The sequence below is a fragment of the Macrobrachium nipponense genome, chromosome 40 (assembly GCF_015104395.2).
Source record: "Macrobrachium nipponense isolate FS-2020 chromosome 40, ASM1510439v2, whole genome shotgun sequence".
In the NCBI taxonomy this organism is placed as follows: domain Eukaryota; kingdom Metazoa; phylum Arthropoda; class Malacostraca; order Decapoda; family Palaemonidae; genus Macrobrachium; species Macrobrachium nipponense.
Window position 1 is genome coordinate 14148891 of NC_061101.1, and position 18019 is coordinate 14166909.

Here is an 18019-nt window from a genome sequence, read left to right on the forward strand (position 1 = left end):
ATGAAAGTGATTCGGATGTGAGCAAATAAGCTTAGAAAGGCAATTAAATTCCATAATGGACCAAGATGACTGTGAAATATTTTCTGTTGAAACAGATCTATATAACAACAGGAGCCCAGAAAAATGCCAAAATGTAGAAAGTTGATGCTATATTACGGAGAACACTCGTCTGCTCTTCAGGCAGGTAATGAACGAGGGTATGAATACTGATTTTCTGTATTGAACGAATTAATGAGGAAATTCACTTATGAACAAATAAAAACAAAAAAAATCATCGTACATCTTGCACGTCGCGCTGGTCGAGTAGTTTAGCAACTTATTGTTCTATCACATAGGGGAGGAAATCCAATTGTGCTTATCATAGTTGCCAACTTTATTGATTTCGAACAAATAAACCCCTACCAGCCGATACCCACATAAAAGAAATATATGGGACAGATGTCTGTTTTACTGTCTTTCATGGGGTTACGGGCTTGAATTTGAATTATAACCTAACGTGGGTCAAATAGGGGCCGCATACGGAATTTTTTATAGATCGGTCAAACGATTCGGATTTCTATAGCGTACAAACATACAAAATATTCACTTTTGTTTTATAGAAGAAAGAATATATGTATATGTATATATATTACTATATATATAATATATAATATATAAAATGCATATATAATACAAATATTTAGTAAATTTTTAATGCTCGTATGTATTTTTCGCTATTTGTACACACGTGACTTTATGTTTACAAATACTAAGCCATAAATATTGTTTAGAATATCCAATTTCGCTGTACACTGGGTGTACATTCCTAAGATTGGGTGAATTGGGTATTGAATGATAATTTGTAGGAGAATATTTTTGTGAATGTCTATTGTATGGGCGTATGCTATGAAAAATTGACCTACTCTCCTTTCTAACTATAACTTACGTGTTGTTTGTGGGAAACTGAAGTGCTCCTTTAACTGATTTAGCTGGTCAGTATTCGTTATCCCCTCTAGGAGCCTGTATTCTAATTGGTAGCAGTAATCTCTTGCTCTGGCCCATACCATGCTTTCCCTCACAGGAATCACGCATCCAAGTCCTTCGATCATTTTGGCAGGGGGCCCGCATACAATGTCTGAAGAATGTATTATTATTATTATTATTATTATTTTTATTATATATTTTTATTATTATTATTATTATTATTATTATTATTATTATTATTATTATTATCATCAACCAACAAAAAACCCAAAAACCAAAACTTCTTTCCGTTTTTCTTCTGACGATGTAAAAGAAACCCACACAAATTACCGAGTACAATTTGTTTACTTTTATTTACATATTATTTCATCAACACCCGAGTACTTTCAGTCCCTATCTTTGGCCCTTTCTCATGAGATGTGTTGGTTGTCAGACTGGGTCAAGGCCCAGATGTCTGACAACCTTTACATCTCGTGAGAAGGTGCACAGATAGGGCCTGAAAGTACTTGAGTGTTGAGTAAAATAATATGTAAATACTTACAAGTAAACAAGTTATACGCAATAATTTTTGTGGGTTTCTGTTTACATTATTATTATTAGCAATTGGGTAGGAAACCCTCTTTCTTCACTATTCTTCTGATAACGGCTTTCTCGTTGACCGACAATTGCTTGCAATGATTATATAAAACCGTAACATTCCATTTAGAGGTATGCTCTTATACATTTTATCATGGAGACCTAATGAACATTAATTGTAGTCTTTTTAAGTTGGATGGTTTTATTATTAATTAAAGGAATTATTAGGCAATTGTGTACAAGTATTCCGTAAATAACTTTCAGATCTTACTTAATGTTGCAATCAACAGATACTTACCATTGCAATCAACTGATTATTACCATTGCAAGCAATGGATACTTACCGTTGCAGGTATATAACCGTTGCCTGAATATGGTGGTCTGCAACGACAGGTGTAGCCTCCAATGGTATTGGTACAATTAGCTCGGCTATGACACTTGTGACTACCGGTAGAGCACTCATCTATGTCTGTTGAAGAAAAAAATAGGTCATGGGTGTTTTATAAGTGATAAAAATTCATATGTATATTTATATATTTATTTAATATAAATACATATATATAATTTATATACACACACAACATAAGAATTATTATCCCTCATACACGTGTATATTATATATATATTATATATATATATATATATATATATAATATATATATATATATATATATATGTGTGTGTGTGTGTGTGTGTGTGTGTGTGTGTGTGTGTGTGTGTGTAAAATTCATTAATTTCGTTCAATTATTTATCCCTTCATTAGTCTTTTAATTTCTGTTAATAGCTAGTCAAAATTTGAAAAATAGTTTTTAATTACAAACCCCTCTATACGTTAATGTCAAAGGGAAACATGTAATTAATATAAATGGGAAGAAAAGGCTTAATTTTGAACTCACCACTGCAAGTAAATCCATTTCCTTGGTAACCTGGTCTGCAGTTGCATCTGTAGCTCAGGACACCATCGATGCAATCTGCGTTGGCATGGCAGATGTTAGCTCCTGCGCATTCATCTGTAGGATATCAGGAGGATTGTTAAGGATTCTATGCATATTGCAACTGTCGAAGCAAACTGATCCCTTAATCTTACCCAAAATTGATGAGAATAAAAAAAAAAAAGTGAAAATGAAAGTAAGTTCTACTGTGAGGGAAGCGATTGGCTACCACCTTAAAAATGGCAGTTAGTGAGAATGAGATAAAAAGGTGATAGAGATATTTCCTTAAGATGAGGTTCAAATTACCACATAACAAAGCAAGCCACGAATTGTCTCTTTTCTTCAATTGTCTCTTTTCTTCAGAATTACGAACTGGTAGTACATAGTTGTTATGAAACTACCTTAGAGAATAGATTATCTGCTCATCTTAGAGGAACCTCGCCTATACGTTCCTACAGAATGGTAAGAGGAAGGGTCTCTTGTGGTATAATAATCTATCTTGATTTAACCAGACCACTAAGCTGATTAACAGCTCTCCTACGGCTGGCCCGAAGGATTGGATATTTATACGTGGATAGGAACCAATTCGTCACCTAGCGGTACCTACAGCTTATTGTGGGACCCGAACCAGTATATTGAGAAATGAATTTCTATCACCAGAAATAAATTCCTCTCATTCCGCGTTAGCCGAGCCGAGAATCGAACTTCGGAATACCGGATTGGCAGCCGAGCACGAAAACCACTCGTCCAACGAGGAACTTCTTGTAGTATAAGAAAATAGGATCTATTTCAGAAGGATCATGTCATGTCCTCCTGTTTTAACGGTTTTGAGAGAAAAAGAAAAGGAGAGATATACTTAAATTTGATAGCCAATTTCTTAAAAATAACTCACTGTAAGGAGCAGGATATTAGTGAACAAGAAGATACGAACTGAGTGGGTAGTAAAGGCAGAAAATGAATACAAATGATGTGTGAAGCTTCAAGAAATGCAGAATCTGAAGGAATACTAGATATTTCTGTTTGAAAAAAAGAAAAAAACCACAGACGAGATAACAGAAACCTGCTGAACACTGCTAGAAATAAAAAGAGGAGTAATTACAGCGCCATTCTCATAGAAAAGCAAGGACCACAAAAATAACAGTATTTAGTATATATATATATATATAATATATATAATATATATATATATATATATATATATATATATATATATATTATATAATATATACACACACAAACATACATACATATTTTAAAGTGCCCGCTGCCTTCAGTCGTATGATTGAAAATTCCTGCCATATATTCGGTCGTGAATATATAGAGACCAGCTTATGACGGAAATTTACTCAGGCGTAACTCATCTCTTTTATTCGTCTCACTGCACGTGGCACGGAAAACAATTATATATATATATATATATATATATATATATATATATATATATATATTTTTTTTTTTTTATTTACCTTTACTGAGTAACTCTTTGATGCTGGAGAAGACAGCACTGGAACACGTTTGTAGACGAGATCTCTGAAATGTAATTTTTTGTGTTACATGATTGAAGGTGACAGAGTTGGCAGATATGTTGAATGTTACTATCCCCTATTTAATGAATGCTATATATATATATATATATATAATATATATAATATGTAATATGTATATGTATGTGTATATATATATATATAATATATATATATATATATATATGTTTAGTGTATATGTTTATATGTATATGTATATGTATATATATATATATATAATATACGTATATATATATATATATATAGATATATATATATATATCATAGGTATATATATATATATATATATATATATATATATATATATATATATATATATATATATATATATATATATGCATACGTGATTAGTTCACATTTTCTGACAAGAACTTTTTTTTTTATATAAGCCATTAATTATAAATTGAAAAACACATCTATTGTGTCATTACCTTTTTTAACAGACTCACGAAGGGCGTTTATGTCATTCCTTATTGCTGACATATTTTCATCACAATCTGAAAATAAAATGTTGAAAATATCTAAATAGTGAGATATGCTTAAATGAAATATCTAAATATTTCAGCGTTACCTCATTTCAAATTATATATTATTCATATATATTAATATAATCAAACAAACATTTGCAGGAGTTGACAGCAATTCATTATGTATATTTATAATTTTTATCTCCTACAATTAAAGTTATTTTTGTTTTTATCATCATTATTCTGAAGATGGAATAAAAAAAGCCCTTAAGGGCCATTGACTTGAAATTAAAGCCTCCAAAGAATATGGTGTTCATTAGGAAGAAGTAAGAGGAGGTAAGGTGAAATAAGAAAGAGGGTGATCTCATTTATTAAAATGAAAATATAAATTAATTAATGAATAGGGAAAACTGTATTAAAATGAAAGGGGAACTGTTAAGGTTGAGTAACTATATATATATATATATATATATATATATATATATATATATATATATATATATATGTGTGTGTGTGTGTGTGTGTGTGTGTGTGTGTGTTGTTTATTTGTATGTGAATCAGTTTGTTTTTAAGTAGGTGTGAGTAAGTATGCAGGTATACTGCAGTGTCAGCCTAAGTTATGGATACATGAATTTCTCAGTTATACATACATGATTTTTTAACATTACATGACAAAGGACTCTTTTTATGTCATTTCATAGCAGTTGAAAAAAAAGACATTTAGTGCTATTTTACCTTTTTTTGATAGATCCACGAAGTGCGGTTATGTCATTCCTTATAGTTGATATTTTTTCATCACAATCTGACAATAAATGTTTGAAAATATGTCAATAATAGTTTATGATTAAACTAAATTATCTAGATATTTCGTATAACCTCATTTGAATCATATTTTATTTGTATAGGTGTAACAAACAAATATCTGTAGAAACTGACACAACAGTTCTTTATTTATATTTTCTAAGTACTGAAAAATTATTATATTATTATTATTGATTATTATTATTATTATTATTATTATTATTATTATTATTGATGAAAAGCTGAACAGTACTTATATGGAACCAGCCCATAAGGTCCACTAACTTGTAATTCTAGCTTCAAGGAACATGGTCCTTCATAGGAAGAATTAACAGGAGATAAAGGGAAATACTGGAATAAAACACCTCACACTTATAAAAAAAAACAAATTAATAAATAGATAAAACTATATTAATACAAAAGGCAAACAGTTAAAATTGAATAGATAATTTTTTGTGTATCTATTACTCTACCATAGCATGGATCAATTACAATGGCAGTAAGTAAATAGAGACTTATAAACATATTTTTTTAAAGATTTAAAAAAATTTATTCATTACTTACCAATTTCCAGTTTCACAATAGCTTTGTTTGTTGGATCATGTTTACCACATTCTGAAATGAGTAAAAACAATGTTTAAGTTAATAGAACTGTCCTTTTTCCTGGCCCTTTTATCCAGAAATTGCTGTGCTAACTGTCCCATTTATCCAAGTATTACTTTGCTACCTGTCCCATTCATCCAGGTATTACTGTGGTGACTATCCCTTTTCTGTGCTAACGGTCCCATTTATCCAGGTATCCTACTGTGGCCGATTGTCCCGTATCCAGAAATTGCTGTATAACCCTGTCCCATTTTATCCATGTATTAAATGTGGGGACTGGTGCCTTTTGTCCAGAAAATTGCTGGACTAAAACTGTCCATTTATCAGTATTACTGTGGTGATTATCCCTTTTATTCAGAAATTTCTGTGCTAACTGTCCCATTTATCCAGGTATTACTGTGGTGATTGTCTCTTTTATCCAGAAATTGCTGTACTAACTGTCCCATTTATCCAGGTATTACTGTGGTGACTGTCCCTTTTGTCCAGAAATTGCTGTACTAACTGTCCCATTTATCCAGGTATTACTGTGGTGACTGTCCCTTTTGTCCAGAAATTGCTTTACTAACTAGCCACCATTTATCCAGGTATTACTGTGGTAACTGTCCCTTTTATCCAGAAAATGGCTGTACTAACTCTCCTATTTATCCAAGTATTACTTTGCAACCTGTCCCATTCATCCAGGTGTTACTATGGTGACTGTCTCTTTTATCTAGATATCACTCTGCTCCCTTTCCTGTTTATCCAGGCATTACTGTGCTGACTGTCCTTTTTATCCAGATATTTCTGTGTTGTCTGTCCCATTTACCACCCACTTAACTGAAACAACCCCAATAAACTTAAACAGACCCTTCCCCCACTTAAAACAACTCAGTAAACCTAAACACACCCTTGCTAAACCTAAACTCTCACCCAGTAAACCTGAACACAAAACTTTGATACTGAATTACTAATCACAGGAAAGAAATTATGAGTTAGAATAGTCACAACGACAATATTATCGTAACCTACCTAGAGCTGTCACATTGAGTCCCTCAATTTGACCAACGCAGAGGCCCCATAGCCACATGACTGAAACTAATCTTCGAATATTGTTCGCCATTCCTTCAGACGAAAAGCAAAACACTGTGTTTTGCCTTTATAGAAGTTCTTAGACGTCTTGGATCTTCAGATGATGATAGGCGTAGACTAATTTGATGCAATATCTTCTTAAATATATAAGCTTAAGGGTACGATCTTTCTATCAAGGATCACCTTCCTTAAAAGGACCTTCTGGACGTCCTGTGCCATCGGCTGACGCTGGAAGACTAAGCAACACCCGCCGGGGTGAAGATGCGCTATTTATAATCTCCCTCTAACGGTTAACTCCCTCGAGATATCGGGCGCCGGCCAGTCACCCCGAATCCCGGAGCCACGACAGTTCAAGGTCAATGACAAGTTGCAGAGTTTCCCAGCAACGCAGGATTCGTTGATTCCTACGCATCTATGCATTAACGTATGAATGGGAGCTCCATTTCTCGGTTGGGAGTTTTTTTAACGTCAGGTGCAAGAAAGACCGTCATCACGAAAGAACAAATAAGTAAACAAACCCACTCTAAATGTTTCTCGTCTCTTTTGTGTTTTGTTAGTAACAGAGGTGGAAGACCTTGATTAAATCTATATATGAACACCGTCTCACACTTCCAAACGTCTTGACATAGCACATACTGAACGGTCAGTCTTACCTGCAGTTAGTTACTTCTGTATGACTCTTCCTCCTACACATAATTGTAATATGCAATGAGTGCTCCCTTTATCAATGGCAATATATAAAAAAAAAAGATGGGCTCTCTCAGTAAGCACCTCACGTACGTCACCTGGGAAGGACCATTTCCACGAAGGGTGCAAAATCTCCGTCACATGAAGAATATATCTTTTATTTTAAAAGTAAATGATTTTCATTTGTATGCAGCGTGTACTTTTACTCCAGAAATGCATTCAGCATTAACTATAGAAAGAATCAGAACAGTACTTTCGGTAGTAATGCTAACTTTTTTTGCGCGTATGGAAAGGCTTCCTCTCCTGTTGTTATAATGGACTCACACAAGCTGCAAGCAGATACCATCTATCGGTCAGTTACAGAAAACGTATCCTACCGGTTATGTTTATATATATATATATATATATATATATATATATATATATATATATATAATATATATATATATATATATATTGCTAGTGATACCTCATACAGATACTACCGACTTAGGGTCACGGCAGAGGACATCGACCGTAAAACTATTTGATTACCATTGGCTTTGCTCTTACCTGTTGTTATCCAATTTCACTTGAATAAACGACTTATTGATGTAATATTTAAATACAATCAAATGGTGAAACACCTTGATATTAAGTAATTCGCATTTCGAATTATCTCTTTTACAGGAACTCGCTTATATTATCTGGAAAAAACAGTAAAAGATGAAAAAATAGTTCGGGAAATAATTTACTTGTTTTACTATTTAGTTTACCTCTTGGTTAGGAAAAAAAATTTCTTTACTAGTGGCAATATAAAGGTAATAAAGATCCAAGAATAACTTCTCGTTAATATACTTCGTTGATATAAATTGTGGGGGCGGGGGGGGGGGGGGGGTGGGGGGGGGGGGGGGGGGGAGGCGGAAGGAGGACGACGTAAAGTCTCTTCACTTGAAAAATTCACAAAGAAGACAATTCGATAATATCAGCTCCTTCAATTTTCAATATATTTATATGCGTGCATATTATTTTCAGATGTAATTCATAAAACTAACTTTGCGTTCTCTAATACCTAAAACACATTGCCTCAAGCATTTGTTTGGAAAAGGAAGACATCTCTTCATGTAAAATATCTGTCAAAGCAGAATCGTAGTGGCAGAACCAGGATTTGACAAAATATTTTTTATATCAACAACATTCCTGCCAACAAATCCTTGAGAATAGCAGATGTATATGATAAAGTTATATTTCGACGGAATGGGAAAAATTCCATAGTTATAACATGTTTACAGAAAATGTCTCTGAAGCATAAATCACAGCATGTGTAAAAAACGGGTATATGTGCCGGATATTGAGCTTTCCTGAACTCCTATTAAGCTTCGTTGTCTCGAATAAAAAAGTTCTCTGGGTGCAGTACTTAGTAAAAGTGACGTATATCTTAGTTTAACCAGACCACTGAGCTGATTAAGAGCTCTCCTAGTGCTGGCCCGAAGGATTAGATATTTTCTACGTGGCTAGGAACTAATTGGTTTACCTAGAAACGGGACCTACAGCTTATTGTGGGACCCGAACCACATTATATCGAGAACTGAATTTCTAATCACCAGAAATAAATTTCTCTGGTTCCGGGTTGGAAGAGAGGGGAATCGAACTCGCGACTACCGAACCAGTAGGCGAGCACGCAACCCAATCGCCCAACGAGGAATCTGCAGTGCCTTAGCAATGACTGCAATCGCAGGGATTATCTATCTGCAATTCGTATAATTATTACTATGTTCACCGCCAGTATTATATACCGAAGTCACACACAGTCTACTCAAAATATTTCATAAGCCTTCAAAACTTCAGATTTAACTCTCATAATCCTTAGAATCATCTAAAAGATAAGGCAGCAAATACTTCCCTAGCCTTTCCTCGAAAGGAGGTTTGAACCAACGGTTGCTCCATGACGTTCTCGGCCATTCACGCTGTTCTGCCACTTTCTCAAATTGTAAAAAAAAATGCATCCACTTCATTTTCAACAAAATTGGTACACTTTTTACTGCATTGTCTATTCTAAAAGATTTTGGTATTTTCTCTGGACTTTTCTTCTACTTCAAGTTCTTCATCTCTAGCTCTATCCTCTTTTGCTCAACTTCAATCTTCTTTTGCTCAACCTCTTTCTCAGCTTCTATCTTCCTAACCTTTTCAGCTCTCTCCATTTTCTAACTTCTTTAGTTCAACAGCTTTCTCATCTCTTTTAATCTAAACTATTTGCAAATGAATCTGCAATCTTGCTCAACACTCATCCCTTCATAAAAAAAAAGTTTGGATTTTTTGGTTAACCTTGCGTGACTTGGTTTTTTCACGTACGGCTTTGGCACCTTCCTCTTCACTTGCACTACCCTCTGTATTATTCTCACTTGCGCTTTGCTGGCTATCAGTTTCTTGCCCTTCCCAACTCATTAGTAACAACCCTTCCTTATCAGACAAAATGCCTAAAGTCATTAGCGCCTTTACTTTACTTTATTTATTTGAGATTTCTGCTTCCTTGCAGATCTGATACTTCTACATTATAGTACCTAGCTAGAACAATCCAGTCTATTCTTTTAGTTATACCTTCTAACTTTTCACCACTAGGACTACGTATGAAATCTTTCAAATCAAACATCTTTAATAACCTGCTCAAAATAACACAGCAAGACAAATATAGCACTAACACTATCACAACTCTCCCCCCCTCTCTAAAGTACATGGAAGTACTGAAAAGCAATTAACAGTAGGGATACGTTCAAGTTATGGTCAAATACGCTCGACATGAATAAAGCAACAATAAGGATACGTTCGTGGATTTCGTTCGATAGAATGAGTAAACATTGAGTATGGATATGTTCGAGTTCGTTCGATAAGAATGAGCAAAAACTGAGTAGGGATACATTCGGGTTTCGTTCGACAGGCCCCATGTAACATAAAAAAAAAAAAACTCTCTCTCTATGGTAGGATTTACGAGGAGAATATATCAGGAAACAGTGACAACTCACTATAACTTAAAATGTTACTTTAATAACAACTAGTAAGGAAATTAAAGTCACAAACAGAACATTAAACAAATTACGGACGCTTTACACAAAAGCAAAGACTCGCTATACAGCACTTCATCAAGACTACTAATCACTAATCACTGCATTTTACAGTATAATACCCAAGTCACAAAGCTTTACATCAACACAACATATAATTCACTGTAACATCAAAAAGTTAGTGGCAACAACGTTACATCACACAAGAAAACGTCCAATGGATAAACAATACATTACCATATATTCCTCCAAAAACAAACTTGATACACTATTATAATCACTTGTTTGTTTCAGCTCCAACAAAACGAAAATCGTTTCGTTTTGGGCCTTTATATACCAGACTCACGCTAGACATCCATGGACCAAATATCATTGTTTCGGTACATTATCCTTGGCGACTACGCCTACGCCAAGCGCTACTGCCATCTGTGTCTAGTGTACACACTTTTTTTCTATGCAAATATCAATTTTCAACCTTTTCTGCAATTTTACATTCAATAAATCAATATTCCTTTACAATATATATATATATATATATATATATATATATATATATATATATATATATGTGTGTGTGTGTGTGTGTATGTATGTATGTTTGTGTGCGTTTGTGTATATTATATATGAGTGGGTTTCTGTGTTTTTGTGGATATTTAATTGTTTTTGTACAATAATATGGGTGTGAGTATGGCTGTCCATTGTAGCGTCAATATCATTTCTGCATTCATGATTTTTTTCACATTTTATGACAAGGACATTTTAAAGTCATTGATATAAAATAAAAGAATATCCAGTATTTCTTCACCTTTTTTTTCATAGACTCTCGAAGTGCGTTTATTTTCATTTTCGTATGGTTGATATAGTTTTCATCACAATCTGAAAAGAAAATGTTGAAAACATCTAAATCATGGTATAAGACTATATAAAATATCTCAAGTATTTCACTTGTACCTTATTTGAACTTGTGGAATATTTTGTTTGCATAGTCATGATAAAAAAAAAATTCTTTTGGAAGTGACAGTAATTCATTTTGCATTTTAAATATTTAACTCGTAGAAATTATTATTATTATTATTATTATTATTATTATTATTATTATTATTATTATTATTATTATTATTATTATTATTATTATAAGAAGAAGAAGATGAACATATTCTATGGAACAAGCCCTTGAGGGCCATTGACTTGAAGTTCAAGCTTCCACCAAAGGCAATGGTGTTCATTAGGAAGAAGTAAGATGAGGTAAAGGGAAATACTGAAATAGATCTCTCCTATTAAATTAAGAATAAATAGATTTAGAAATAGATGAAACTGTATTAGTATACAAGAAGAACAGTTAAAATTCAATGGAGTTCTTTTGTGTCCACGTATTCAAACATAGCATAGATCAATTATACTGGCAACGCAGAAATGTATCATCTATTAAAAAAGATTTCTATAAAAAAAAAAAAATCTAGTCGTTACTTACCAATTTCCAATCTTACAACAGCTTTGTTAGTTGGATCATCATTGTCACACTCTGAAATAAGTAAAACATGGTTAATCGAACTACTCACGTTACTGTTGTATGTATTTACAGATCCACGGCATCGTAGATACAGCATTAGTTATCAACATTTAAACAAATTATATATATATATATATATATTTATTTATATAATATATATATATATATATATATATATATATATATATATATATATTATATATATATCTTACCTGCCCCCTTTTATTTAAAACTACACAAATTGGAAACCCTTACCTGTGTCAATGTTGTCCAATGGTGCTCGTCTGCAACCATGTCGTTAGAACTATTAAGATCATGTAAGGTGTGATAAAAATATACTATTTTATTACCCAAAAGCAGATCAATATAGAATAGAACACAATGATAACAAGTCATAGTGACAAAAACCCAAAATCTGACCATAAAGAAAAACTAGTAAGTTTTACATTCTACCCTCCTGACTAAGGATAATTCACTCCACAGAACAAAGAATGTCAATAAGTCCATTTATTATGTCAGGTTAGAGAATCCCAGTCTTCTAAATTCAGCCATGGAACAGAAACCCATCTGTAATAAAGAACAACAATTGATATAAGATACACTTCACACATCACTCTTTTCAAAGTATTTAAGTAAAAGAAGGTATTTTCTCACTTCTCTCTCTTTTCAAAGGCAACGGTTTTCTAAGTCTTACAAAATATGTGTCATACCTTTTTGATGGGGGTTTTCTCTCCTGACACTTGGCGTGTACCACCTAACCTCTTTGTTCTCACCAAAAGGAATGTGACTTTCACAAGTGCCCTGGTCTATTAGACCTGTAACATCCGTACAAACGAAGGTACATGCTTGACGACAAGACAAGCGGTCTCTCGATTAAACTGCTTACGTACCCAAATTCCTTCACTCAAGTAAGCTGCCCTTACAGTTCAGCCTGTCTCCAAGCAAGACATGATATGTGATTCACTAACATTACACACGTGAAAGAGATACATATATATATATATATATATATATATATATATACTATATATATATATATATATATATATATATATAAATATATATATATATATATATATATATAATATATATATATATATATATATATATATATATATATACACACACACACATATATATATATATATATATATATATATATATATATATATATATATATATATATATATATATATATATATATATATATATATATATATATACACGAAATCTCAAATGATTTCTGCCCAGGGATGATTTTTGGCGCTACCTTGGGCTGACGAACGCGCGAACTGTAGTTAAATTGTTACTGTGTTGCTGTGATTTCTAATTACGTATTATATCTTTGCTTACGGGCCGTTATACCTTTCGGTTTGTATGAGATTGTACTGTGAAGAAAGTATGTGTGCTTTCTAGCATGAAATGCGTATTGTATCATCTGTGGTTTGTACATTCGGATAATTCCATTAAGTAATCCGCTAATTACGATTTTTGTTATTTCAGGACGTCGAGTAAAGATACAGGGCAGCCTGTGATTCCACCTGTGAGCTTTCAAGTTTCGGTGAGTACTCCGATCTTGTATTCCTTTCTTGTGACTTTCATCAGAAGTGCAACGTCGATGTCCCATTTAGTCTTACCCCGTATGGCGTTTTCATTAGTAAGCGTTTTTTGTCATTAGTTTAATTAGGACGTTTTTGTAGGTATGTAACCCAATGCTCCCTGCTTACATAGGTTTTATAGCACACTGTTAGTGATATTCAAAGATTGTGATCATCATGAAGGTAAGTGTAACGATATAACTTGGTATTTTTTCCACTGTCTTTGGTTAGTGTTTTGAAGTGATTAAGTGCCGTATAATATTTTGCAAGCCTGTATGTTTCAGATTTTGGTATTTACTAAAGCTAGTTTGTTTGTGTTGTAGTGATGTAATGACTTTGCTTGATTGGTTTTTGCTGATAGTGTTTTTTATAAAGTATCGACTTAATAAGGTATCGTATCATTAGTAAGTCAGTCTGTTTCAGATTTTGGTATTTACTAAAGCTAGTTTGTTTGTGTTGAAGTGATGTGATGACTTTGCTTGATTGGTTTTTGCTGATAGTGTTTTTTATAAAGTATCGACTTAATAAGGTATTGTATCATTAGTAAGTCAGTCTGTTTCATTGTTTTACTTGGTTTTTACTAAAGCTATTTTTTGAGCATATATGGTATGATATTGCTCATCTAATGTATATTTGCTGCCTGTTGTTTGAAGTTTAACTGCGTTGAGAAACCAATTTTAGGTTTTTCAGTTCTGTTAGTAAAGGAGAAAGAATCGCTAAAGTGGAAAAATCTCTGTATGAAATTGAAGGAAAATTCACGATGGTGGAAAATTCTCCGTAGTTAGTTAAAACTCACGGGAGGGGAAAATTCCCCCTAGAAAAATTGAGAAACTCTGGGTATTGGAAAATTCCCGATAGGAATTACAAGGAAAACTCACGATAGTGGAAAATTTCCTGTGGGACATTAAAAGTAAAAATTCGCTGTAGTGGAAAATTTCCTGTAGGAATTAGAAGGAAAACTCACGATAGTGGAGAATTTTCTATAGGAAATTAAAAGTAAATATTTACGTTAGTGGAAAATTCCCTGGAGGAATTAGAAGGAAAACTCACTATAGTGAAAAATTTCTTATAGAAAATTAAAAGTAAGTATTCACTTTAGTGGAAATTTTCCTATAGGAAATTAAAAGTAAATATTCACTTTAGTGGAATACTCCCTGTAGGAATTAAAAGGAAAACTCACGATAGTGTAAAATACCCTACATGAAATTAAGGGAATACTCACGATAGTGGAAAATTCCGTACACGAAATGAAAGGAAATTGGAAATTCCCAAAATGAGTGAAATATAATAACCTAGATTTTGACTGACGGTTATTGTCAGTGCACCTCATGCGGTGTACTGCAAGCACTGCTTAAGGTTCTTTCCAGCGCCCATTAGCTGCAGCCCTTTCATTCCTATTACTGTACCTGTATGCATCATTATTTTTTTCTTACATTCCACCCTCTCCAAACAATTGATTTCATAGTGCAACTGCTTTGAGGTTTTCCTCCTGTTACATCTTGCATACGTTTCAGTGGTGAATTTCAGTTTCAGCGCTGAATGACCTTATAGGTCCCAGTGCTTAGCCTTTGGCCCACATTCTAGATTTTATCCTATTCCGTTCTAGTTCCATCGAAACTTTCTGTGTGTGTGGGAGGGGGGGGGGGGGGGAGCGGCAAACCCAAAGCCAAATATACAATTTTTAAGTTGCTTGCCGTTATAAATGATATTCACTCTAATTATAACTACGCCGCCCTCTTATTGGATTTTTAGTAATAGATTCGCATACGATATTGAACGCAGGGAACATCTGTAAAAATGAAACGAAAGCCACAGATGTAGCTATTGTATGGTGCTAATTTAGCAGACTGTGTCTTCCAAGTTTTCTTCAAATCGTTCAAATAGAAGAATGTATCCAATACCATCCTATTAGTGTTAGCGTAATAGCGTACTATGTCAATGAATGTTTGGAATAGTCACAACAGTAATAATACCACAACATACCTCGAGTTGTTACAGCGAGTCCCTCAATATCAGTTGTCGACTCATATCTTATGAGTTTTTCTTCCATAATGTCACCAACACAGAGAGTCCATAACCATATGATTGAAATTAATCTTCGAATATTGTTCGTCATTCTTCAAAAGCAACAGCAAAACTCGATGTCTTTGCCTTAGTAGAAGTACTGAGACGTCTTAGATTAGATGCAATATCTTTCTGGCAACGATCCTCCCTTAAAAGCTGCTTCTAGGCGTCCTGTCCCTTCGCCTGACGCTGGAGGAATAAGCATAAGTGTCTGGTGAGATGCACTATATATATATACTGTTCTTCTTACACGAGAGAGATCTGCAAGTCACCTCGCATCCCGCAGCAACGACAGTTCAAGGACAATTTCAAAGTTAATGAGTTTCCCAGCAATGCAGGATTCGTCGATACATTACTCAGCATTTCCACGACCAATGATGCGTGGGTAAACTGAACTTTTTTTCCGTCTTCACTTCGTTCAGGGCGATTGTTGATATTACGTCGCAAGAAGGAATCTGTTCCCTTATGTGGTTATGCGTTCCAACATTGTATGCACACTATGTGTGTGTGTGTGTCTGTCTGTGCATACCTTTTTCTTGACCCCATCAGACTTTGGTAACCACTAATTACTGGGTGGACTGTTTAGTGGGGGGGGGGGGGTCTGTGGGGGAGGGGGCTGTGGGATAAGGGGGGAGGGGTTTTTGGGTTTTTAGAAATCCATCCTCCCAGCAAATATTAGCCAAAGTGTGCTTGCGTGCCTGTGCTTTTTTTTCTCTCTCTCTTGCAAATAAGCGCGTAATGTAAATTAGAACTATAAAATATATAAAGGATTTTCATGCATAAACGAAGAAATAACACATTTTTTTGGGCAGAAATAACCCTTTTTGAATTGACAAAGGTAAGTGTGTCGAAATCATTTAGGTTTTTGTTTGCAATTGGGAGATATCGTTTCTGTGAGAGACCTCCAGTCTCTCTCTCTCTCTCTCTCTCTCTTCTCTCTCTCTCTCTCTCGTTACTAGGGTCACAACTTTCAAACTTTAAGCTTTCTTTGAAAGAAATTTGTTGTGGTAGCAAAGTATTTTTTCGCATCTTTATTGCTTAGACATGGAAGAATTTTTCCGTTTTTTCCCATTTTATTTATTTTTATTTTTATTTTTTATTTTTTTTTTTACTGCTGGATTTCATCGTCTAATGTTAAAGATTTATCGAATCCGGTCCATATTTACATTTATCAATTGTGTTTTTCGAAAGAAGCTGTCATGTACTATGCGTGCTTTCTCCTCTTATTAGTTGCTTGTTTTATTATTCCATTTGGTCTCTGAAAGTCTATGTGGTCACGCTTTATTTTGTAACGTTATTTTTCCATCAATAGACACATCTCTGACAATTTTGAGAACTCTCTTTGGAAAGTCAGCAATTGCTCACTTCATCAAAATCCCTGCACTGATGCAAAATTAACCGTTCATTTTTGTTCATTATGAATGTTAAAAAATTTAATTATTTATTTCACGCAGATCGGGCAAAGTTGCCTAATATAAAAACGTTCTTCATCCTAGTACATTAATTTCTCAGTATATCATAACAATTTAATTGGGGAATTATTATTCCTACGAATATTCCTCCATAATATCCTTGCTGTATTTGCACAATAGCCACGTAAATACTTGATTCATTTTAGCTGTATTGATGAGGTTTTGGGATGCAAAAGACGGCCAAGACAGTGTTTCAAAATATGGTAACTTGTAAGGATGAAAATTCGGCTGTAACCAGGTTGGCTCTTTGTCCCTTCTGTTATGGAATATTGAAAAGCATCATTTTGAAATGTAGTTAGTAGTCTGTTAAACTTTAAATTCACAAACGCGATTTGGCTAGCCTTCAGGGAAAAATGTTCAGTAGGAAGTGACACATAATATGTCGAAACCATTAAGTTGATTTTTACTTAGTTTTTATCATAATGTAAGGTAGGGTTATATGCATATTTTGAAATATGACATGAAAAGCAAATTACGTAACCACGTGCTTACTCCCAGCTCCAACCCCCCAGCGACCGCCCCACACACACGCAAATTAACTCCTTTTTTCATATAGAAGGGATTGTGGTGATAGTATGGACCCCTCCTAAACATTATCATACACTTCTTAAAATCAGTGTCATCTCAAGAAATGAAAATGCCTTTTATGCGACACTATCTGTTATTATAGTGTTGTGAGCTAAACTTCCCCCCTTA

At 33.8% G+C, this 18019-nt stretch overlaps 1 protein-coding gene and 1 long non-coding RNA gene across 4 annotated transcripts in view; both read right to left on the minus strand.

Annotated features, from left to right (window-relative positions):
* Nucleotides 1–16048, minus strand: part of LOC135211934 (adhesion G protein-coupled receptor E2-like) — a 199347-nt gene extending 183299 nt beyond the window's left edge. For all 3 annotated transcript variants that reach the window (XM_064245176.1, XM_064245178.1, XM_064245175.1), the window contains exon 1: nt 15771–16048. In XM_064245176.1, the coding sequence (XP_064101246.1) occupies nt 15771–15903 (133 nt within the window). In that variant the 5' untranslated portion in view covers nt 15904–16048. The remainder of the gene's footprint in view (nt 1–15770) is intronic.
* Nucleotides 1895–3994, minus strand: LOC135211936 (uncharacterized). Its single transcript, XR_010313775.1, has 3 exons — nt 3938–3994; nt 2436–2549; nt 1895–2008 (listed from the first exon to the last, which is right to left on the minus strand). It is a non-coding gene; the product is annotated as an uncharacterized LOC135211936 (long non-coding RNA).
* Nucleotides 16049–18019: the final 1971 nt, after the last annotated feature.